The sequence below is a fragment of the Rhinoraja longicauda genome, chromosome 5, assembly GCF_053455715.1.
Source record: "Rhinoraja longicauda isolate Sanriku21f chromosome 5, sRhiLon1.1, whole genome shotgun sequence".
NCBI classification, from domain to species: domain Eukaryota; kingdom Metazoa; phylum Chordata; class Chondrichthyes; order Rajiformes; family Arhynchobatidae; genus Rhinoraja; species Rhinoraja longicauda.
Genome location: NC_135957.1, coordinates 29,112,720 through 29,136,917, shown reverse-complemented (window position 1 = coordinate 29,136,917; position 24,198 = coordinate 29,112,720). Strand labels below are relative to the sequence as shown.

Sequence of the window (24,198 nt, the reverse complement as noted above, 5' to 3'; positions counted from 1 at the left end):
AGCACAGTGGCACAGCTGTTGATGCTGCTACTGCACAGCTCTGGCGAACAGAGTTCGATTCTGACATACAGCACTGTTTGTGTGGAGTCTGCACATTCTGTCTGTGTCCCCACAGGTTACAATTTTCTCCTGTATCTGAAAGATGCACTGGTCGGTTAAATGACTTTCAGACACAGTCTTTAAACTCTTTGATCAAGTTTTTGGTGATCTCCACCCAAATTATAATTTGTGTCAAATTTTATTTGATAGCAGTGTAATTTATCAGGAAAATTTGCTATATTAAAGATATTAGTGGTAAGTTGACTGGTCAGTGCAAGTGAATCAATGCATTTGTGGTAAACCTCAGAGAAGTTACATGAAAATAAGTGGGGATTGAGATTGATGGGAATGCTAACAGACTTAATGGGTTAAATGGCTCTCCTTTCTTATTAAGCTGCAAAATATGTGAAACAATGAGGGTATGAACGGAATTAAGTTTCAGTCCAATTCAGTATTGATGACAAAGATTCTAACAGCAGAGGGCGACGTTCTACAAAATAATAAATTGACCTATATAAAGCTGTACTAATTTTTCATGCAGAATACTACAGCTGGTGCCTCGGCTCAAATTTAAAGCATTTAATAAGAAATTTGGGGATGCTTGAAAGAAGAATTTAAGAAAACCTTAAATATTGCAGTATGCTACAAATACTGGTCCCATGGTGCATGTGTTGCTAGAAATAATAAATCTGGAACAGGACATTAAATATACAGACATGGTATTGTTTTGGATTTCATAAAATGCAATGAAAAGACCTTTAGTCTGAAAAGAGATCTTCACGTTATCTAATATGTCTGGTTAAAATTACCTACACATCTCCGTTTCTTCTCCTACAATACACATTTTGAACTAAACTGCTGCATTGCAGACGGAATGCTCAAATCATCGCATATATACGGTAATCCTGCAGCTCATAGCCACCCACGTACCTTCATCATCAGCAGGCAGTTTGCCATGGAGTACATCACACGCCCCAGACGTGACCTCCACAACTGCATAGAAGCTGCAAGACACAGGAGCATCTCATAAAAATATGGCAGACAAATAATTGCTTTCTGTTACTAGTTTCACCGATTCAACTACCAGTGAGCATTGGCAATGGAGTACATAAATTTATGATTTCTATTACTACTATCCAGAAAAAAAGTATAGCCGATGCATTCTCCTACAATGCAACGAGGACTGCAAACAGATTTATGATTAAAAGCTTAATATATTGGGCTCTACACATTTTTCCTAAAACAAAAGAAAATAATTCAGTTTGAATATCTGCTTGGAAAAGACAATATAATTTATTCAAATCATTCATATTTCATATTTTTACATTTTATTTTAATTAAGTGATGCATAAATAAAAATACTTAAAACAAAACAAAGCCAAGTAGAAATAGTGAAAATCCATAGAAGATCACTAAAGAAGCACATTGCATGTTTTGGACATACTCTGATTCAGGTGGCCATGTTAAATTTAAAAAAAATTAACAACTTAGCTGTGCAATACTAATATAAAAACTGAACAGGCAGTTGCTGTGTGACATTAGTTATGCATTTAGTGGGGCCTACATATACCCAAAGACATAAAATAATGAATTTCCTCACCCCCAATTTCATCCAATTTTTCTGTGATGTTTCCAGTGGATTTAAAGGCAGTGGTCCATCGTGGAGCAATTCCGGCCCTCATTATGACCAAAAGCTAGCTAATCATTTTGTGGATGACAATTACCAAGGAGCTATTGAACTGTGGCTATTTCCTCCCCCCCCCCCCCGAAGAAAATTGAAACTGATGACTAGCTAAGTACGTCACCAAAATGACAGTTACACCAGTCCAGATTGTAATCATCAGTAGAATATGTGAATGCATGTATCACAGCCAAACCAAACATCAATGCAAGCATTTATCTAAGCTTCATAGTATTTCATTAATCACCATCTGGAACACAGGATGATTTCCTTTCCTCAATCCTGGGAAGTCAGGCACGAATGTAAAAAGTTTATTACTATGTCCAGCTGAGCTTGGCCAGTACGAACAAATTTGGAACTCTGATCAATAAATAAATATCCTATCTCAGGCTGAGAAAACCCTGCGAATCAGTATATGCTTTAAAAAAAGTGAGAAATCTGTAATTAATTGGGATTTACTGTTCGGTCAAATAAGCAAACTTCTAGATGTTACAACCATGTACATTTATGATTCCATCCTACACTATCTTTTTGATATAAGACTCATATAACTTTTCTTTACTGAAATTCCAATCCATTTAGAACCATCTCTCCAACATTTAGTCTCAAAAACCAAACCCCTGCCCCAATCTAAATGTGATTCAGTTTGAAAATCATTGAAAAGAGATGTTCAATGATTCAATGCAATTATTAAATTATTTAATTCAATGGTTCAATGATACTTTATTGCCTAGATACAGTGAAATGCTTTGTTATGAAGTAATATCTACCTTCGACTACATACAGTGCCCTTCATAATGTTTGGGACAAAGACCCATCATTTACTTATTTACCTCTGTACTCCACAATTTGAGATTTGTAATAGGCAAAAATCACATGTTGTTAAAGTGCACTTTGTCAGATTTTGATAAAATCTATTTTTATACATTTTGGTTTCACCATGTGGAAATTACAGCAGTGTTTATACATACTCCCCCCATTTCAGGGCACCATAATGTTTGTGACACAGCAATGTCATGTAAATGAAAGTAGTCATGTTTAGTATTTTGTTGTATATCCTTTGCATGCAATGACTGCTTGAAGTCTGAGATTCATGGACCACCAGTTGCTGGATGTCTTCTCTGGTGATGCTCTGCCAGGCCTGTATTGCATTGTAGTGGTCATTGACAAATCCACACCTGACTCCTGAAGAATGTTTCTGATCTGTCGGACAGATGTTTGGGATGTTTCTTTATTGCAGCCATCTTTAGCTTATGCTTGTTTTGGGGCTAGTCCCCTTCAGTTTACTCTTCAGCATATAAAAGGCATGCTCAATTGGGTTCAGATCGGGTGATTGACTTGGCCACTCAAGAATTGGCCATTTTTTAAGCTTTGAAAAATTTCATTGTTGCTTTAGCAGTATGTTTGGGATCATTGTCCTACTGTAGAATGAACTGCCGGCCAATGAGTTTTGAGGCATTTGTTTGAACTTGAGCAGATGGGATGTGTCTATACAGTTCAGAATTAATTATGCTACTACCATCAGCAGTTGTATCATCAATGAAGATAAGTGAGCCAGTACCTTCGGCAGCCAGGCCATAACACCCCCACCACCGTGTTTCACAGATGAGGTGGTATGCTTTGGATCTTGGGCAGTTCCTTCTCTCCTCCACACTTTGCTCTTGCCATCACTCTGATACAAGTTAATCTTCGTCTCATCTGTCCACAAGACCTTTTTCCAGAACTGTGGTTGCTCTTTTAAGTACTTCTTGGCAAACTGTAACCTGGCCATGCTATTTTTGCAGCTAACTAGTGGTTTGCATTTTGCAGTGTAGCCTCTGTATTTCTGTTCATGAAGTCTTCTGCAGTGGTCATTGACAAATCCACACCTGACTCCTGAAGAATGTTTCTGATCTGTCGGACAGATGTTTGGGATGTTTCTTTATTATAAAGAGAATTCTTCTGTCATCAGCTCTGGAGGTCTTCCTTGGCCTGCCAGTCCCTTTGCGATTAGCAAGTTCACCAGTGCTCTTTCTTCTTAATGATGTTCCAAACTGTTCATTTTGGTAAGCCTAAGGTTTGGCTGATGTCTCTAACAGTTTTAATCTTGTTTCTCAGTCTCGTAATCGCTTCTTTGACTTTCATTGGCACAACTTTGGTCCTCATGTTGATAAACAGCAATAAAAGTTTCCAAAGGTGATGGAAAGACGGGAGGAAAGACTGTGCCCTGAGAGCTCTCTTATACCTGCATTAAGGAGGCATTTAAGCCTAAGACCCCTGAGCAATTACAAACACCTGTGAAGCCATGTATCCCAAACATTATGGTGCCCTGAAATGGTGGGACAATGGAAAAACAAAGCTGTAATTTCTACATGGTGAAACCAAAATGTATAAAAATATCCTTTAATAAAATCTGACAATGTGCACTTTAACCACATGTGATTTTTTTCTATTACAAATCTCAAATTGTGGAGTACAGAGGCAAATAAATCAATGATGGGTCTTTGTCCCAAACACTGGCGGGCACTGTACCTAATATGAGACAATGATCAAAATTTTAAAAGATTCAAAGGTGTAAAGATCCCAATTAAACTGAATACAAATGGGTATAATTGTGAACTAAGAGTATCAAGATTTACTATTATGATAATAATTAGCTGAGTTTAGTTTAGAACATCTCTTGATTTTGTAGGTATGACATTTAGAGCCAACAAACTAGTCTAATTTGAATTCAGTTTTACAAACAACTTCAACAGAGACCAACCTAAATATATTGTGCAACATATTAGATTTAGTTATTAAATGAAACATGCTTAAGTTGCAACAGTTACCAGAATTCTTCATTTACACAAACCCCCAAAAGAAATTGCTGTTTCTAAATGTATACTGCCTGATCAGATATATCCAAGGACATTGTGGGAAACTAGAGGAGAAATTGCAGGAGCACTTGTTGAAATTTACGAGTAGTCTTTAAATACAGGTGAGGTGCCGGAAGACTGGAGGATGGCAAATGTTGTGCCTCTATTCAAGGGCTGCAGGGAAATACTGGGAACTATAGGCCAGTGAACTTAACATCTGTAGTTGGAAAGTTACTAGAGTATTCTGAAGGATTAGATATACAGGCATTTAGACGGACAAGGGCTGATTAGGGATAGTCAGCATAGTTTTGTACGTGGGAGGTGGCATCTCACAACCTGATTTAGTTTTTTTGAAGACGTGACCAAAAAGGTCAATGTAGGTAGAGCTGTAGATGTTGTATATATGGACTTTAGCAAAGCATTCGACAAGGTCCCACATGGTAGACTAGTCTGGAAGGTTAGATTGCATGGGATCCAAGGAGAGATTGCTGAATGTATAGAAAATTGGCTTGATCTATTGGCCAGGTGTGCTGAGGAATGGTTGATGGAATTTAATGCAGAGAAATGTGAGGTGTTGCATTTTGTGAAGTCTAACATGGGCAGGACGTACACAGTGATGGTTGGGCTCTGGGGAGTGTTGTAGAGCAGAGGGATCTAGGAGTGCAGGTGCATGGTTCCTTGAGGTGGGGTCACAGCTAGACAGGGTGGTAAAAAAGTATTTTGGCACATTGGCCTTCATCAGTCAGAGTATTGAGTATAAAAGTTGGGAGGTCATGGTGCAGTTTACTAAGACATTGGTGAGCCCCCATTTAGAGTATTATATTCAGTTTTGGGCACCATGTTATAGGAAAGATGTTGTCAAGCTGGAACGGACACAGAAGTTTACGAGGATGTTGCCAGGACTGGAGGGTCTGAGCTATAGGGAAAGGTTGAATAGGCTGGGACGCTATTCATTGGAGCGTATGAGGATGAGGGGCAATCTTATAGAGGTGCATAAAATCATGAGGAGAATAGATCGGGTAGATGCACAGAGTCTCTTGTCCAGAGTAGGTGATTCGAGGACCAGAGGACATAGGTTTAAGGTGAAGGGGAAAAGATTTACTGGGAATTTGAGGGGTTACTTTTTCACACAAAAGGTGGTGGGGGTATGGAACAAGCTGCCAGAGGAGGTAGTTGAGGTGGGGACAATCTCAACGTTTAAGAAATAGTTAGACAGGTACATGGATAGGACAGGTTTGAAGGGATATGGGCCAAACGCAGACAGGTGGGACTAGTGTAGATGGGACATATTGGCTGGTGTGGGCAAGTTGGGCGGCCTGTTTCCACGCTGTATCACTCACCCCTCAGTCTCCAGAGTGCAAAGAATGACCTAACCTTTCTATAACTCAGGACTTCAAGTTTTGACAACATCCTAATAAATCTTCTCCGCATCTTTTCCAGCTTAATGGCATCTTTCATATAACAAAATGACAAATATGAACGCAATACTCCAAGTGTCGCCTTAACAATGTCTTGTACATCTGTAATGTAATGTTCTAATTTCTATCCTTCGTTCCCTGACCAATGAAAGCCAATGTGCAAAAAGCCTTTTTCTCTACCTGTGATGCCACTTTCATGGAACTATGTGCTTGGACCCGTAGATTGTTCTGGTCTATAACACACTACGGCCCTGAAGTTCATTGTAGAGGTCCTGCCCTGGTTTGAATTCTCAAAATGAAACACTTCACACTTACCTGCATTAAACTCTTTTAGTTCTTCCTTGACCTACTTGCCCAGCTGTTCAAGATCTACTGTAGATCTTGATAACTATCTTCACTATCGATACCACCTATTTTGTCTCTTGTGCACACTTCCTAATCATGCCTTGTACTTTTAGTGTCATTTGCAAACTTAATAGCCATGCTTCATAGATGATGCATCATGACACAGTACTAACATTTCAAACATTATGGAAGCTAATCTGATTCACTCTGGGTTATAAATAAATTGTTGAGTGCACTGGATATAGGACACTTCCAACAAATAATGGATATAGTTTTGAAAAACCTTATTGCCCAGATTTGCTACGTACACGGAAAAATTAAAACAATCAACTCAAATGAAGCCCCATTAACCAACTTTCATTTATCAGCAGTGTTGGAAACTGTTGTGGATAGCACAAGTAATACTTATTCATTAATAACCTTCTCACTAAAGCCCAAGTTGACTTCCATCAGCATCACTCTGGTCCAGTCCAAAAAATATCCAGAGCAGCATATGACCAAATGTGACATCAAGGAGCCACAGTAAAACTGAAGTTAAATTGAATCTGGGTGAGGAATGTGGATGTGAAACTGTGTCAAACTATTAAAAACTCCTCAGGATAATTTTCAGGGCCCTATCGACAGTTTCATCAATGTTATCCCTATATATTTTAAAGTAAAAGATGCATATTTACCAAAAATTACATATTGTTCTGCATTAAATACTGAGGATATGTGCAGGTCAGAAACTCCGACATCAATCTGCAACAAAGCAGCCTAATGAAATGGGAAGCAGCAACCTCCTTAAACATTGAATTCCTTTATCATCCTGTCTTAGAAACTTCCAGGGAGAAACGTCTTGTCGTATATCGCTGTAGAATTATCTATATTCACACAGACTGCAACGTTAAGGTGGTAACTGTCCCTTACAATGACAGACAGCAAATGGAATAACTCTCATATTTGGCCAATGAATGGGAAATATGCCAAATCCAAATACAGAAATTATACCTATGTTGCCTATGTTACTACAATTGCATTCAACTAATGGCTTGTACATGAAATGCAAACAAATGATATCCAATGTTTGCTTCCTATATAGTTATTCTTGTTTAAGCAGTTTATTTCTGACAGCCACATATTATTTGATAATTAAAATGTCAAATGTACAAACTTGGGAATATGTTATTTTTCTACTACTGAAAGGCTACAGCTTTCCATATTTGAAATTTATAATGGAAATTCCTTTGCAGTGCTGCATTTTATAACTCAGTATATAAGAGCTATCATTTTTCAAAATATTGAGCGATTATACAACACTGTTGCACCGCAAAGAAATGAGCAAGCTATTTCAATGAAAACGTTAAGACTGTTATATTAGAAACAATGAGATGACAATCAGAAGTGTTAGAAATGCTTAAAAGGTCAGGTATCACCTGTTCGTTCAGAAAGTTCAGTTATTGGTTTTGTTGTTGATTTTCTATCAAACTGGAAAAGATTAGACAAGATGCAGATAAAGTGGCACTGAAAATCAATGGAAAGGGCTGTGATTGTGTGAAAGGAAAAGAGTCCAACTGACAAAATCAACAATGGTTACCTATAAAGGAACCAACGATCGCTCGAGAAGAGGCAAAAAGAGGAAAAGCAGAGTCATTCTATGAAACTGGTGAACTGTGAATTGAATGTAGAAGACTATAATGTGTCCTGACTAAAGCTGAGGCATTGTTCCTTGATTTTAAGTTCAGTGTCACTGGACACAAGGATGGTGAAGACGTTAACAGTGCACTTATAAGGAGAATTAAAGCAACAGGAAACTAGAAGCTTTGTTCCTTCATCCACCTCCATTTTCAATTGGTCAATTTCCATTTCTGGCAAAATATGTATACCTTTTTCACTATCAACACAGCCTCCACTTTTTATGACACATTCACATGTAACACCGATCATGTCAACTCAACCATTTCTAATATGCAACACCGAAAATACATTTTCAGATAAAATAGCACTTGTACTTACAAATTTACTCTATTGCATTTGCTATCCACAATGCAGTGTCCTCTGCAGTGGCGACACCAAGAGCATTCTGGTCAACTGTTTTGCATTATATTACGATATATCCCAAAAGAATGTATCACAAAATGCTGGAGTAACTCAGCAGGTCAGGCAGCATCTAAGAGAGAAGGAATGGGTGACGTTTCGGGTCGAGACCCTTCTTCAGACTGATGTCAGGGTGGCGGGACAAAGAAAGGATATAGGCGGAGACAGGAAGACAGAGGGAGAACTGGGAAGGGGGAGGGGAAGAGAGGAACAGAGGAACAATCTAAAGTTAAGAGAAGTCAATGTTCATACCGCTGGACTGTAAGCTGCCCAAGCGATATGTGAGATGCTGTTCCAATTTCCAGTGGGCCTCACTATGGCACTGGAGGAGGCCCATGACAGAAAGGTCAGACTCGGAGTGGGAGGGGGAGTTGAAGTGCTCAGCCACCGGGAGATCAGGTTGGTTAAGGCGGACTGAGCGAAGGTGTTGAGCCAAACGATCGCCGAGCCTACGTTTGGTCTCGCCGATGTAGGGAAGTTGACATCTGGAACAGCGGATACAATAGATGAGGTTGGAGGTGCAGGTGAACCTCTGTCTCACCTGGAAAGACTGTTTGGTTCCTTGGATGGAGTCGAGGGGAGAGGTAAAAGGACAGGTGTTGCATCTCCTGCGGTTGCAGGGGAAAGTGCCTGGGGAGGGGGTGGTTTGGGTAGGAAGGGACGAGTGGACCAGGGAGTTATGGAGGGAACAGTCTCTGGGGAACGCAGAAAGGAGAGAAGATGGGAAGATGTGGCCAGTAGTGGGATCCCTTTGGAGGTGACGGAAATGTTGGAGGATGATTGTTGGATACGCTGACTGATGGGGTGGAAGGTGAGGACAAGGGGGATTCTGTCCTTGTTACGAATGGGGGGGAGGGGGAGCAAGAGTGGAGCTGCGGGATATAGAGGAGGCCCTAGTGAGAGCCTCATCTATAATGGAAGAGGGGAAGCCCCGTTTCCTGAAGAATGAGGACATCTCTGATGTCCGAGTGTGAAACACTTCATCCTGGGCACAGATGCGGCGTAGACGGAGGAATTGGGAGTAGGGGATAGACTTTTTGCAGGAAACAGGGTGGGAAGAAGTGTAGTCCAGATAGCTGTGGGAGTCAGTGGGTTGGTAGTAAATGTAGTATCCCAAAAGAATAATCTACTTAAGCCCTAAAAGTCTAACACATATTTTGCAACCTTTTGATTCTGGTCTGATCTATTACTTTACAATTGTTGGATTGCCAACGACCTGGTATTCCATTCCTAAGTTTGTATGTTTTTGTAATTACTTTTACTGATAATGATTAGTTACATTCAATTGTATTACTCAATTAACATTATACTTCTAATCAGAATGTGAAATTGTGAAATACGTTTTCATACTGAAGTAACATAATTGGAGGACAGGATTGCAAGAGAAACTGATTATTTCCCCCCAGAAATGTGGAGTTTACATTAATTAACCTTTTTTACAGTGGGACAGAGACACAAGAGACTCCAGATGCTGTCATCTAGAGCAACAAACAATCTGCTGAAGGAACTCAGTGGGTTGAGCAGCGTCTGTGGAGGGATATGCATGACGGTGCTTTCGGTCTGAAATCCTCCATCTGGATTGCTTGATATTTTGGATCAGGACCAATCATCTGGATAGTCAGTTGAAGGGTTCCCACCCGAAATGTGGACTTTCCTGTGCATTTCCCTCTACATATGCTTCCTGACTCGCTGCATTCCATGAGATTTGGAAATTCTCTTGAGTTTTCCTCATCTTCTTCAGTATTGCATCTGCACATCTGACCTTGTCCATATTCAACTGGCTTTTCAAATGCTCGACTTTAAAATTCCCTCTCCTGCAAAAAATCTAATGCACTGACTCTCTTCATTTACCCAAACACCAATTAAAAGATACAGGAAACAATAAATAGAAATTGAAAGTGAAAGGAGTTTAGCAAGAAGACATCCTTCTGCATTCTGATTCTTACATATAGAGATGTAGCACGGAAACGGGCTCTTCAGCCCACAGGGTCTGTACTGTCCATTAATCATCCATTTGTACTAATCATGTAATCACTGCTGGATCTTTGCCTCAGCATCTCCCCAGTTGATTTGACTTAGATTAGAACCATGCATAATCCCACTCAAGATTACCTACATCATTTGAATAAAGTTTAATTTCAAAATCAGCAAGGAGTTCAACATTAACATGTTTCACCAGGGAAATGCTGTTTCTTTAATATGCCAAAATTGTGAAAACATGCTCAATATTAACATATTAATGAATAAGAGAAATATTTTAAGTCAAGCAACAAAAATCAAATGCAAATGACAGGGATAAACAATTATCAGGAATGCCATGAAGTCAGATCAACTGTGTTGAGACTTCTAATCATGCTTCTCTGTTCTGCCAGTTTTCCCAGATGCATAATTGGGTAAAGTCCATGCATTTCACAGATGTGCAAGAGGCTGTCAATTTTTGGCCAGTCTGAATTATCTGTCCCATACACCTGCAGGATGCTTTTAAGTAAAGCTGAAGATTGATATACAAATACAGTCCTTATTGACAGGTGACAGAAAAACCTTCAAATTGCAAAAGGTTAACTGCATTTTGAGGGTTTCATTTTTCAGCAATGTAGAATTCCTTGTGTAATGATTTCACAAAATATGATTCTCAAATTTCTACTTACGTATTAAGAAAGGTCTTAAAAGCACAATCTTCGACGACATTAAACTAAAATTAAGGTGAAATTGAAGACCAATAAAAATGCACTACCCTTCATGAGAAAAAAGTATTAAGATAATTCATGCCTTGTCTGTTCTCCGAGGATATGCTGATCATGCTTCCATCTTCAGCTAGCCCATTTTCCAAATTATCATGAACCTACATGAAACATAAATCAGTCTTAAATTTTTGAAACGGCAGAGGTTCATTAAAATACACAAAGTATTGCTGTTTCCCAAATATTGACAGCAAAAATAACCCAGCATGTAAAGTTACTTACTAAAAGCTTATTAAAATACATGAGCCACATAAAAGAGTGAATGTTTAAATCTGTTATTTAAAAAAAATTAAAGTCAAAGAATATTGAGCTTCCATGTTTTACTAAATTACACATGAATCAAAAAATAAGTCTTCACTGTTCCTAACATAAGCAACCAAATGAATTTAAGGCAATGAAGCTGGTCAATGAACATAATGCAGTGAATACAGCTGATCCTGCCATTTCAGCGGAGGGACATTGTTCCTAGAAGAAAAATTCCTAGAAAAATGTCCCAATCAGTATTTTCTGTAACACGAAGCTGCGCCATCAGCGCATGTGTCAAGATAAGAAAAAAAGGTTATATACTGCCCTGCCATCACTCACATAAATTCTGTAAGAGCAAATTTATATTCCATATCATAAAATTTTTAGTCGTAAATTGTGAATTTCATAAGGGAAAATTTCCAGTCCCCGAACTGCCATTACATAGGATAAGGAATACAGGCAACCCATGCATTCTAGCCATTTTGGTTACAGAAATTCTGTAAAATTCACAAATCACGAACCAAAAATTTGAGCAAAGGAATAAAATTCCCTCTCACAAAATTTACTCCGCAAGAAAAGTAAACAAATCACAACAATTTTTTTTGTTCGAAATGCATTTCTAGACTGTTGCACAAATGATGTGGCTTTGTGTTATGGAAAATTGTGAAACAGACATTTTTCTAGGAAGACAATCTCCACCCCAACGAGGTTGCCTGTGTTCCAAGGATTTTCGTAAACTCATTCAGAATTTATAAAATGAAATTGGGAAACGATGGTATCCATTTAGTACCAAAAACATTACCCGAAAATTTTAATAATCTTTTAAGGTTTGCTATTGTTTTTTCTATGCCATCAAAATTAAGAGTTGCATCTTGGAACCAAAGCAGCAAACAAGATTGAATATTAATATCCATAAGCAACATTTAAGTACATTAAAGGCATGCTTGATGTACTGCATGCAGACCTCCCAACATTTGATTTTACAAGTTCATGATTTTGATGTCCAAAATTCAGAATTTTACATCAAAATTCATAATATGCAACTTTTCAGCAAAAAGAAAAGTATGCACACCAAACACGTTGCGCTACATTCATGTGTGAAAAACGACTATTATATCCAACAGTCTGTAGTTCTTGGACTATATGTACAATGTCAGGCCTATCATGAATATATTCTGCTATTTATAGAAAGGTTATTGAACAGAAATACTTTTTACAACACAAAGATAAAATTGTTTTCTTTTTCTTTTCTATTTTACTTTTTCCTTACACATCACAATTCTCTTGGTATTGAATAAAAGAACAATGGTCATAAAATGTATGACTTAGTTATGAAGAGTTTTATTTAAAACTGCACATATCTAATTTCATTGAAGACATACTTGCTCCAGTGGTCTTCAACAGCAAATCACAACGGTCCATGTCCACCCCACCTTCCCTCCCCCCACTCCCACTCGACCACCACTCCCCCCGACTCCCCTCCTTTCCCCCTACCTCCACACACCCCTCCCCTCCCCCCCACTCCTCCCCACCCCCACTCCCCTCACCCTTCCTCTGCCCCCCACCCCCATTCCTCTCCCGCCGACCCGCACTCCCCTCCACTGCCTCCCTCCCTCCCCCCCACCCCAACCCCCCCATCCCCTCTCAATATCAACGGGCCTCACGCTACGCGGTGAGACCAGGCGAGTGGCGGGGCGAGGCCAGGTGATCGGCTGGGTGAGGCCAGGCGAGCGGCTGGGCGAGTGGCGGGGTGGGGCGAGGTGAGTGGCAGGGTGGGGCGAGGCCAGGCGAGCAGCAGGGTGGGGTGTGGTGATTGGCGGGGAGGGGCCAGGCGGGCGGCGAGGCGAGGCCAGTCGAGCGGCTGGGCGAGTGGCGGGGTGGGGCGAGGTGAGTGGCAGGGTGGGGCGAGGCCGGGCGAGCAGCAGGGTGGGATGAGGTGAGTGGCAGGGCGAGGCCAGGCGAGCGGCAGGTGGGGTGTGGTGATTGGCGGGGAGAGGCCAGGCAAGCGGCCGGGCAAGGCCAGGCGAGCAGCAGGGTGGGGTGTGGTGATTGGCGGGGAGGGGCCAGGCGGGCGGCGGGGCGAGTCCAGGCGAGCGGCTGGGCGAGTGGCGGGGTGGGGCGAGGCCAGGCGAGCAGCAGGGTGGGGTGAGGTGAGTGGCAGGGCGAGGCCAGGCGAGCGGCAGGTGGGGTGTGGTGATTGGCGGGGAGAGGCCAGGCGAACGGCCGGGCGAGGCGGGTGGTGGGGTGAGGCCAGGCGAGCGGCGGGGTGGGGCGAGGCAAGCGGTGGGGCGAAGCCAGGTGAGTGGCAGGGTGGGGTGAGGTGAGTGGCGGGGCGAGGCGAGTGGCTAGGGGCCGGGTGAGCGGTGAGGCATGTGTTTTGCGGAAAAATGTGAGGCGAAATCAGAATGGCAGAAATGAAATAAGAAAGCGGAAACTTTCCGCTAAATTCGGAAGGGTTGGGAGGTTTGTGCATGTTACCCAAAGGGAGCCAATTTAAAATTTAGAACCAGAGAACTGAATCAATACAATTTTTTATTATGCTTATGAACTAATTCATTTTAAGGAAGTGTGAATGAAGAGTCCTTTTACTGCGGTCCATGTACGCATAGATTACCAAAGTAGATGTAATAACGTGTTTTTCGGCCAATTCTGGTCAGCAATTTGATGCAAAAGTGCACAATCTAAGTGATAATTCAGTAATTTCTATTATAACAATGTGAATTATCTAATGTTAAGCAACCATAGTAACAGTGTTTAAAAATGAAGAAATAGATAATTTGCCCCGACCGCGGGAGAAAAGGAGAGAAGATGATAATACGTTATTGTCTTCAATCACAGTGCGCTGTGGTGGATGTTTGTGTTAATTTTTACATAGTTGTGTGTCTTGTTGCTTATTTGGTATGAACTGTATGGAAAATCAAATTCCTTGTATGTTTTTACATATATGGCTAATAAATTAATTACAATTACAATTTAAAGAAAACAATTTTGATATCAATAATAGTTTGCTTGGGAATTTACTATTCTAATTTTGATGAATATCAAAGTGGGGAGGGGGGGGGGAGAGAGAAGAGGATTCTCAATCTCACCTGTGAAAGGCCAAAGTATCTGTCACCACTATCTCTAACTCTCACATTTATCAAACTTTACTCAGTTGCCAACAAGAACCATAAACCTCTAAAAATGTTAATTGGCTATATTCTTGTGTGCACTTGCTCGATAAAGATTAGTACATATTTTAATTTGAGAATCCATATTCAAAGAACTTTATTAAATGGTACTACCAAGGGATAAAATAAATAACGCATTGTATTGATCTATACAAGCCAGATGTTGTACCTGCTTGCAATCCCAAGCCATTTTATTAAGCAAATTCCAATGGGGTGGGGGAGGGGATACTCTCTGTTATTGTCGATTGTCTGCTATGACCGAGTAAGGGGGATAGACATTGACTAGTTTAACCCAAAGGTGGGAAGAAGCGCAGCGCCCGGGTGTTCAACAAAGGTGAATTCACAGGATGGGGAGGCACAGAGCCTCCGGACCCACATTCAGTGCACCAGGGACAGACCTGGTACTCATGCTGCCTTCATGCTGTTCCCTCTCTCTGTTCCCCCAACCAGAAGCACACCACATGGTGCCAGCAGGCAGAAGAGGGGGGGGGGGGGGAAGAAGGAGTCAGACAATGCAACGGAAGCCTTTCGCCTTTACCAAGCAACTGAGGAACGCATTGCCGGGGTGAAGCAGGTGTAGGAGCATGTACTGCACCTGTATCCAACACCCTGGGATCTTCCTTTATTGCAGCCACTGCAAAACCATGTCCGAAGCAACGCTCTTCAAGAGTGTTTTACTGCTTATTCTCTCCTCATCTCCTGCCAACATGAACGGATGGCTTGGCCCGTAATTGCATGGGTTTACTGTATATTTCATGATACCGAAAGTACATTCATTTAACAAACAGTAAATATTCCTTGCCTCAAACTATCTATCGATCCACAAGTCTGGAAATAAATGGTTTATATGTTTTATACCATATACCTCGGACTTAGAGAAACAGAACATAAATGCAGATTTAGGCAAGGCAACATCTATAGAAAATGAAACTACCTCTTCATCAGAGTTGATAATTAGTTTTCAGTACAGGTGGGGTAGTAATGAGTGGAACAAAGGGAATGTTTGGGATAGGATAATTCAAAATGACTCAATGGCAATAACTTCCAGCTTATTAAGATTCTTGGTCTGTGTAATGAGTTGTGAATGGTAGATAAGGTAGTATGTTTGCTTCACAGGCTAAATTTATACAAGTAGGAAAAATAAATTAGCAAACAGATATAAAAAAAGATAAAGGAAAATATGGGAAAACACAACCTGTCGTTAACAGCTCATTACACAGACTGAGAAGCTCCTTGTACTCATAACCACTGCCATTAAATCATCATGACTCCTCCTGTCACAAACATCTCTTTTGGTCTGTACAATAAAGAGATATCCCCCGCTTTCTCTCCTATTGAAAACTCACTGGCATATCTCTTTGCAAGTTCTGACAGAATTGTCACACACCTGATACATTGCACCTCTAACCTTCTGCCTGCCATGCTAGGATGTGTTTGGAACTCATAATAGCATAAAAGTTGTCACAAGAGCCTATTTTCTCTGTTGTAAAGAATAGCCATGACAAATGGAAGCACAATCAGAAAAGAAAAAAATAGGTACTTAAGATGTGTGGAGATAGAATCAGCCAGCAATGATGTACTAACTTGTAGGCAGTTTATTTTTATGATCCTCTGAAAACAGACATTCATATCTTCACTGGCAACATTATTAAGCAAACTACATTTCCCAGTCATGTGATCAACTGGACCAACCCTAAGCAAACGTTTAAATGTCGTTCCTACCTTTTGGCATATTACTTTCAGGCAATGCAGCCTGTCCAATGATTCCTGTGGCTTCCCCACATACTGTTGCAGTTCTGCATGAAGGATTCTCATAGAAAATGGTATCATGGACCCTACAAAAGAAATTGAGAATAATGACCACAAGAGACAATCAACTATTTCAGTTTTTGCTTCTTTGGTATTGTCATTTGCACATTTTGAGCTGATTATTCATATTTTTGAGAACCTATATTCATAACATTTAAAAATATTAATTCAAGATAAACTGCCTGTATTTAACAATGAATATTAGTTTTGTCCAAAGTTGGGTGATGTCAACACCCATTCCCAACTCTCTAATTGGCGCCAAATCATACGTCTAGGAATGTTACTCAAGTTCCAAACAAACAAGTGTAAGGGCGAACAAACATTTGGCATGTGGCCATATGGGTTTTATTGCAGGGGTGTAAAAAAGGTGTAAAAGCTCCAGCTCGATTATGTTGCCAGGACATCCTGTTGTCAGCATGGAAGCGCGGTTTATGGCTAAGGGTATCCTTTGATATGGGCAACTGGCTTTAAGGCTTTGATGGTTAGCCATCCTTTGAAGTGTTAAGAAGAACATCTTGCCATATGGACTGCCCTTTGTTCCCAAGAAAGAAGAGGTCACGATGGACACAACGGACACGGAGGTCCCGAAAGACACAAAGATTTATAGGACATTGTAAAACTTGCCATACAAGGTAGCAACAGAAATGTACTGGCACATGTATAAAAGGGTATAAAATGTGTGTAATTGTGAGCATTCTGGGAGAGAGACTACTCTAGCTTCCTAAGCGTTTCTAAACGCTTCGGTTTCTAGACTCTCTCCTACCTGGGTAGAATAAAGAGGTTAAACGAATTCGGTTGTCTGCCTGTTTTTTTCTAATAGGCCACAGACTACAACACAAGTGGCAAGGAATTGTTCATTGATTTTAGATTTTTGTGCAGTCTTGGAAATTGTATATATTTTTTAAACAGGGAAATGCAAGCCAGATGAAACATAAGCACTGGTAGCACCGGTAGCAATGCAGCTACTGCCAATATCATTGCACTTACAAATTAGTTAAAACATTAATTTATAACCATATTGCCTTTATGGTAGCTATTGGTTATCTGTCATCTTTACTTGCAATAATATATTGTAGCAGACAACAAAGTGCAGGTTCCCATCCAAGACAGACAGCACCACCATCACTTTTCTTCATCAATGCTGGTTCAAAATTCTGGATCAATGTTTACTGGTGTTAACATAGATACATTTTCCACCATCAACATCCTGGGGTGGGGACAGAGGGAGCAGCATTGAGTAGGGACTCAACTGTAGCCATAGATATTATGTGGCTAGCCCAATGCCAGAAGCTGGATATCCTGCTCAGATTCATATCCTGATACCCCAAAGCCTTTCTATCAGTTACAGAACACATGCAGGAGTGTGATAGAAGTTTTGTTTTGCTGGATGACTGCAGAGCCATCATTACACAATTTAGAACAGAGCAACCTACATGACTGGTACCAAATCACCAGTGCACAGTGGCTATTTGTACTATCTACAAAATGCATTCCACTTGCATGCCTTGGCTATTCTAATAGCACCTCTCAAACCTGAAGCCTTTTATCAGAAAGCAATACAGATCCTCCCGTTTACAAATGCCAGATCTATGCACAGCATGTGCATACAATCAAGCATTTGAGAGACCGGTAGCACAGATATGCTGGCTGCTGAGGGGGTTGCAGACATCTGCCACCTGGGAACTTAGGACATTATGTTTCTTTACATGAACTAACTCCAATACTCTATGCCTTGGCAGGCAAGCATAACAAATACTTTGTTACTACCGTATCCACCTGTGTTGCAACGTGCAGTCATGGAGTTGCGCCCAAGGAACTTTCTGTATATCAATGTTCCTAAGGTCCCTACTCTAATTGTCCTACCAAATTTTGACCTCCCAAAGGGCATTATCTTAAACCTATCAGGATTAGATACCATTCCGCCAAACTTTCCAGCTGACCCTATAATCTCAGAGGACCTTCTTCACTATCAGCAACTCCATCAATTTTTCTGTCATCTTACTATTCAGAATGGCTACATTCTCATCCAAGTCACTTATATGTATTACAAACAGTAAAAGTCTCAGCACCATCACTCTGCAGTACACTACTGTTAAAAGCTTCCAGTCAAGTTCAAGAGCCAGACAGTGGACAGGGACTGCAACTGAAGCCAATGTCCAGATCACCAGAAATCAGTAGCATGGGTAAATGACCAGCAGCTGTAGCTAAGGTCCAGGTTACTTGTATGCTCCCTGGCCCCTTTAAATTCACCTGGCTCGCAGGAAAATTTATTATCCTACAGTGTGACGTGTGAAAATAAAGGTAAAATTAAAAAAATCATGTTGGGGTATTATTAGAAGTAGCATCCAACAAACCAGAAAATCAACCCGTCCAGCACCAAAATTTCAAGGGTGCAAAATTCCTCTGGAGACAGATTACGAAGAAAGGAAATGTAATAACAAGGAACTGCAGGTTATACCAAAGAAAGAAGAAGAAGTAACTCAGCAGGTCAGGCAGCATCTCTGGTGAACATGGATAGGTGATGTTTCGGGTAGGGACCCTTCGTCAGACAAAGAAAGGGAATTCCAACACGGATTACAAAGAATTATTTTAAGGAGTATAGAAAAGTAACTGCAGATGCTGGTTCAAATCGAAGGTAGACACAAAATGCTGGAGTAGCTCAGCAGGTCAGGCAGCATCTTAGGAGAGAAGGAATGGGTGACCTTTTATGTCGAGACCCTTCTTCAGACTGATGTCAGGGGAGGGGGCAAGACAAAGGTAGGATGTAGTTGGAGACAGGAAGACAGTGGGAGAATTGGGAAGGGGGGAGGGGAAAGAGAGGGACAGTTAGAGAAGACAATGTTTATACCGCTGGGGTGTAAACTGCCAAGCAAATTATGAGATGCTGTTCCTCCAATTTGCGCTGCGCCTCACTATGAAAATGGAGGAGGCCCATAACAGAAAGGTCAGACTGGGAGTGGGAGGGGGAGTTGAAGTGCTGAGCCACCGGGAGATCAGGTTGGTTAAGGCGGACTGAGCAAGGTGTTGAGCAAAACGATCACCGAGCCTGCATTTGGTCTCGCCGATGTAGAAAAGTTGACATCTGGAACAGCGAATACAATAGATGAGGTTGGAGGAGGTGTAGGTGAACCTCTGCCTCACCTGGAAAGACTGTTTGGGTCCTTGGATGGAGTCGAGGGGGGAGGTAAAGGGACAGGTGTTGCATCTCCTGCGGTTGCAGGGGAAAGTACCTGGGGAGGGGGTGGTTTGGGTGGGAAGGGACGAGTGGACCAGGGAGTTACGGAGGGAACGGTCTCTGTGGAAAGCAGAAAGGGGTGGAGTTGGGAAGATGTGGCCGGTAGTGGGATCCCGTTGGAGATGACGGAAATGTTGGTGGATAATTTGTTGTGTACGACGGCTGATGGGGTGGAAGGTGAAGACAAGGGGGACTCTATCCTTGTTACGAGTGGGGGGAGGGGGAGCAAGAGCAGAGCTGCAGGATATAAAGGAGACCCTAGTGAGAGCCTCATCTATAATGGAAGAGGGGAAGCCCCGTTTCCTAAAGAATGAGGACATCTCTGATGCCCTAGTATGAAACACCTCATCCTGGGCGCAGATGGAGGAATTGCGAGTAGGAGAAAAAGTTTTTACAGGAAACAGGGTTGGAAGAAGTATAGTCAAGATAGTATATCGCTTTTGTTTGTTGGGCAATTCAAAAGTGAAAAGCTGCGTGCTTGGATCAAGGAAGGTCTTATAAGCCTACCTTATGGCATTTTATGCAAGTAACAGCAGGAAATAATTTTATCACCAATCCAAAACGTTAACTACGATACTATCAATTCATTAAGTTCAGAATTCATAATTCCCTCACCATGAACACTGCACGTCATTGAGTACAATGGCTCAAACACACACACTAATGATTCATCATTGAACAGAGTTTGTTAACTGAACCATGCTTCAATAACATTGCAAAGTATTGGAGAGTGATAAATGCTGGATAATTCATGTGGACATTGAATTCTGCCTTTAGTTTTTTTTAATTTCTTTGACAGTTGCATTGTTGGCATGGCAAGCATTCCTTATTGCCTCCAAGAGATGTCAATAAGCCATTTTCATGAATTCTTAGTCCATTGGGTGAAGATGCTGCTAACAGAGAGCTCAAGCATTTGGATCCAATAGCACAAATAGGACTACAACAGATATCCTGGACAGAACGATGTGCAATTTAAAAAAAAATGGAGAACAATTTGAATTAAATTTAAATATTCTGACTATAATTAGACTTTAAAATTCTTATCAGCAGCACAGCACTTCAAGATATTTTTGGGTCATAAACATCAAATAAATGCTAGTTCGTTATTCCTTTTTAAACTGAACATTATTTAATGTGCAGTTTCAAAGGCCTGTCGCTTTGGAATTGAACTGTTTCTCTTCGAGGCACTGTGATGGGATAAATTGATCAGACAGGAATTCATAAAGAGCTATTAAATAGTCACAGCTCATTATTCTTAGCAGATCTAAAGAGTGCTGATTAAGCATCACTGTTCACAGTATTCTTGCTACAGAATAATATTTTCCAGACGTTATTGCTTTTCACAGTGAAGCAGCACCATGTGGCAAATACTGATGGCTAAATAAAATAATTCAAGGTGGCCAAGTAATAGTCCCTTAAAGATACAGTAAAGGAAGTGATGTGCATTCAGCAGTCATTGATTTTCTCCACTGCTTGATGAAAACAAGCACCCTGAGGCTTGCTAAATATGACAAGGGGAAGAGATTGCTGCTGAAACACATGTAAAACATTCCCAGTAGCAATTCTCAGGTCCATTTTTAAATTAAAAATATCTGTTCTAACTCAAATCAGGTTTGCTTAAGGTTATTGCCAGTGCAGATTTTTTAACTCCTACTATCAGCCAAATCTATTTTATCCAGTTAAAATGTTTTAATGATTGATCTGAGTTGCCCAATGACAAGCTTTTATATACGCCAAACTAAATTCTCTAGAATTTAAAAGAATGAGAGGTGGCCTTAAAAGATCACCGTAAAAGATTAAAAAAAGAGTAGAGAATGAGTGGACAGTAACTTGTTTAGTTTAGGAGATTAGAACATCACAGTTTCAAAATAAGTGGTGTGTCATTTAGGATTAGAATTTCTTCAGCAGAATCATGAATCTATGGTTTACTCCAACCAGAAGGTTGAGGACACCAACTCATTGTGAATTCAAAATGAAAATCAAAAATGTCTCTATTATAAAGGAATCAAAGGAATATAGGGACAGGACTGGAAAATAATGGCAGATCACCCAATAATTGCTGAATGATTGAGCAGGCTTAAGGGGTTGATTTTCCACTTCGGCTTCCATTTCTTACATTCTTACATCGTAAATGTCACCTAAACCTATCCTGTACAAAGGTAAATTGTTAATCATTTGATTGGGAAAAGATGCATTTGATATAGAAATCATCCTTTTGAAAGAAAAACCATTAAAACATGTAACTGATTAAAATAAATTGAACTGATAGTAGGAACCGTAACATCTGCAGATGGAGTAACTACGTATCTGAAGCCTGTGGTCTTTCTCTTAGTCATGTATCAAGGAGGAGAGTTTCCACAAGCAAACACGATACCCATTCATAGTATTTTACTTGTACAGTGAACTCAAATCTCATTTTATCCAACCAGTTGACTTGGATAGTTCAACAGGGATTTGCAACAAAAAAAAAACCAGCAGCAACATTGGCCAATTGCATAATCCATAATCACTGAAATCAAGTGAAATAACTTTACTGCCATCTTGGCTTAATGAAAGCTATGCCAAGCAAAGTGAAACCTTAGTTTTTTTCTGCTACAAACCATAATCTGAAATTCATATTGGATGTGAATAGAGAGAAAATGTTCATACCAGCAGAATAATCAGTCAATTTATTTCCATCATATTTAGCCTGGTGCTTTTGTTGCTTCCAAAATCAATGCTCAATAGTTTGCTTTGCCACATGCATGCTTTCAAATCAGCCATGCCACATTTGGTACCTTCTTGTCCAAATCAAGAGACTGCAGGTTACATTCCATTTTGAGACACTGCAGTGAAGTATTGAGGGATTAATACAAGAGATGTTTTCTTTTTGAAGAAACAGCAAGTTGAGGCACCATCTGTATTTAATCACTTCTAGCTTCCATTGATCACAGACCTTCCTTTTGCTCTGTTCGTCCTCTCTGCTTTCCCTGCCATTGGTCTAAACTTAAAACCAGTTACATTTCTAACATTTACCTGTTGCCTAAAGTCATTGATTTGAAAGATTCTATTTCTCACTCTACAGATGCTGTCTGACCTGCTGAGCAGTTTTACTACAGACACAAAAAGCTAGAGTAACTCAGCGGGACAGGCAGCATTTCTTGAGAGAAGGAATAGGTAGCATTTCGGGTCGAGATCCTTCTTCAGACTGAAGGGTCCCGATTCGAAACGTCACCCATTCCTTCTCTCCAGAGATGCTGCCCGAGTTATTCCAGCTTTTTGTGTCTATCTTCGGTTTAAACCAGCATCTGCAGTTCCTTCTTACACGAGCAGTTTTACTACCCATTTCCACAGAATTTGCCCTTTTATATTCAATCAGTATTTTAGCTTCAGAAAAGCCACTTTTTTTGCATTATTGATTCAACGTTAAGAAAAGCCTGTTCAGTCTTCATAATTGGAGATTTCTTCCTTGTAATAATTCATCCAATTATTATAGAATATGATTCTTTCACTTTTTCAAGTGTTGTATTTCCGATTATAAAATGGTGCTTTTACATTTCTCTTCCACTAAACCTGGTGGTTCTACCAAATGATTTAAATTTATTTTGTTTGTTTACCAACCTTCCAGTTAATAAAAAAGTTTCCCATTTATTCTCAGAATGATTTCTTATTCTCTGTTCTGATAAAAAATGCTAGCATCTCCTTCGTTTTTGGCAATAATGGCAGCAGAATATTAATACACCCTTGTCAGTTTCCCAAATCTAAATATCTTCCTTATTTTTTTGTCATAATTTCACGTGATGGGAACAGAATTAGACCATTCGGCCCATCAAGTCTACTCCGCCATTTAATCATGGCTGATCTATCTCTCCCTCCTAAACCATTTACACAAAAGCAATGTAAGAAATTTTACTTCCTTGGGAAAATATACTTTGAATGTAAATAAGAGACGTTGACCTTTTTTTGTTACTTATTTCAAGGAAAATACAAACATTTAAGAGAGATGTACTTCTCTGCTTTCTCTATAAAATCACATTATTTAGTCCAAAAAGCATTAACTTTGAAAAAAGTTAAAAATGACCTCTTCGTCCAGGATACACATGAGGATAGTATTCATAGTATAAGTCTGGCTGATCGAGGTTCCCGAATGGCTCAAATTCCATCTCAGCATTTTGGAATAAACTCAGCTTCATCAACAAGGCTAGTCGCACAAACCACAGCTGTAAGAATGAACATATAAATGTAATTTATTTGCACCATATTAAATTATACCTATCACCCAAAACTGTTTAAAAATTGTCATTTTGAATTCAAACTTCCTCTGCTGTACATAGAGTTAATTCAGAAGCTCCACAACTGGAACATAGCGGAGCATATTTTTAATCCAGATTATAGTTCAACTCCAAAATCAGGAACAGATAAATGAGTTCAGCATAAAACCTGCACATCCCAAATTTCTAAAATTTTAAAAGTTTAGCATCTAAATCTAAAATAAGTTACTTATGTTGAAAATTGTGCATTGATTTATCTCAATGCTTGTATCATCATAATACTGATGAAAGGTTGGATGTGGATCCAAACGTACTAAATTTAAACTCGAGTGATGCTAGCCACCTACAAAA

General features: G+C 40.2%; 1 protein-coding gene across 2 annotated transcripts in view; it reads right to left on the bottom strand.

The window, feature by feature from the left end:
* trappc12 (trafficking protein particle complex subunit 12) overlaps positions 1-24,198 on the bottom strand; it is a 57,140-nt gene that overhangs the window by 20,744 nt on the left and 12,198 nt on the right. For both annotated transcript variants that reach the window (XM_078399208.1, XM_078399207.1), the window contains exons 5-8: positions 23,658-23,796; positions 16,276-16,388; positions 11,166-11,238; positions 970-1,043 (exon numbers count right to left, since the gene is read on the bottom strand). In XM_078399208.1, the coding sequence (XP_078255334.1) occupies positions 970-1,043; positions 11,166-11,238; positions 16,276-16,388; positions 23,658-23,796 (399 nt within the window). The remainder of the gene's footprint in view (positions 1-969; positions 1,044-11,165; positions 11,239-16,275; positions 16,389-23,657; positions 23,797-24,198) is intronic.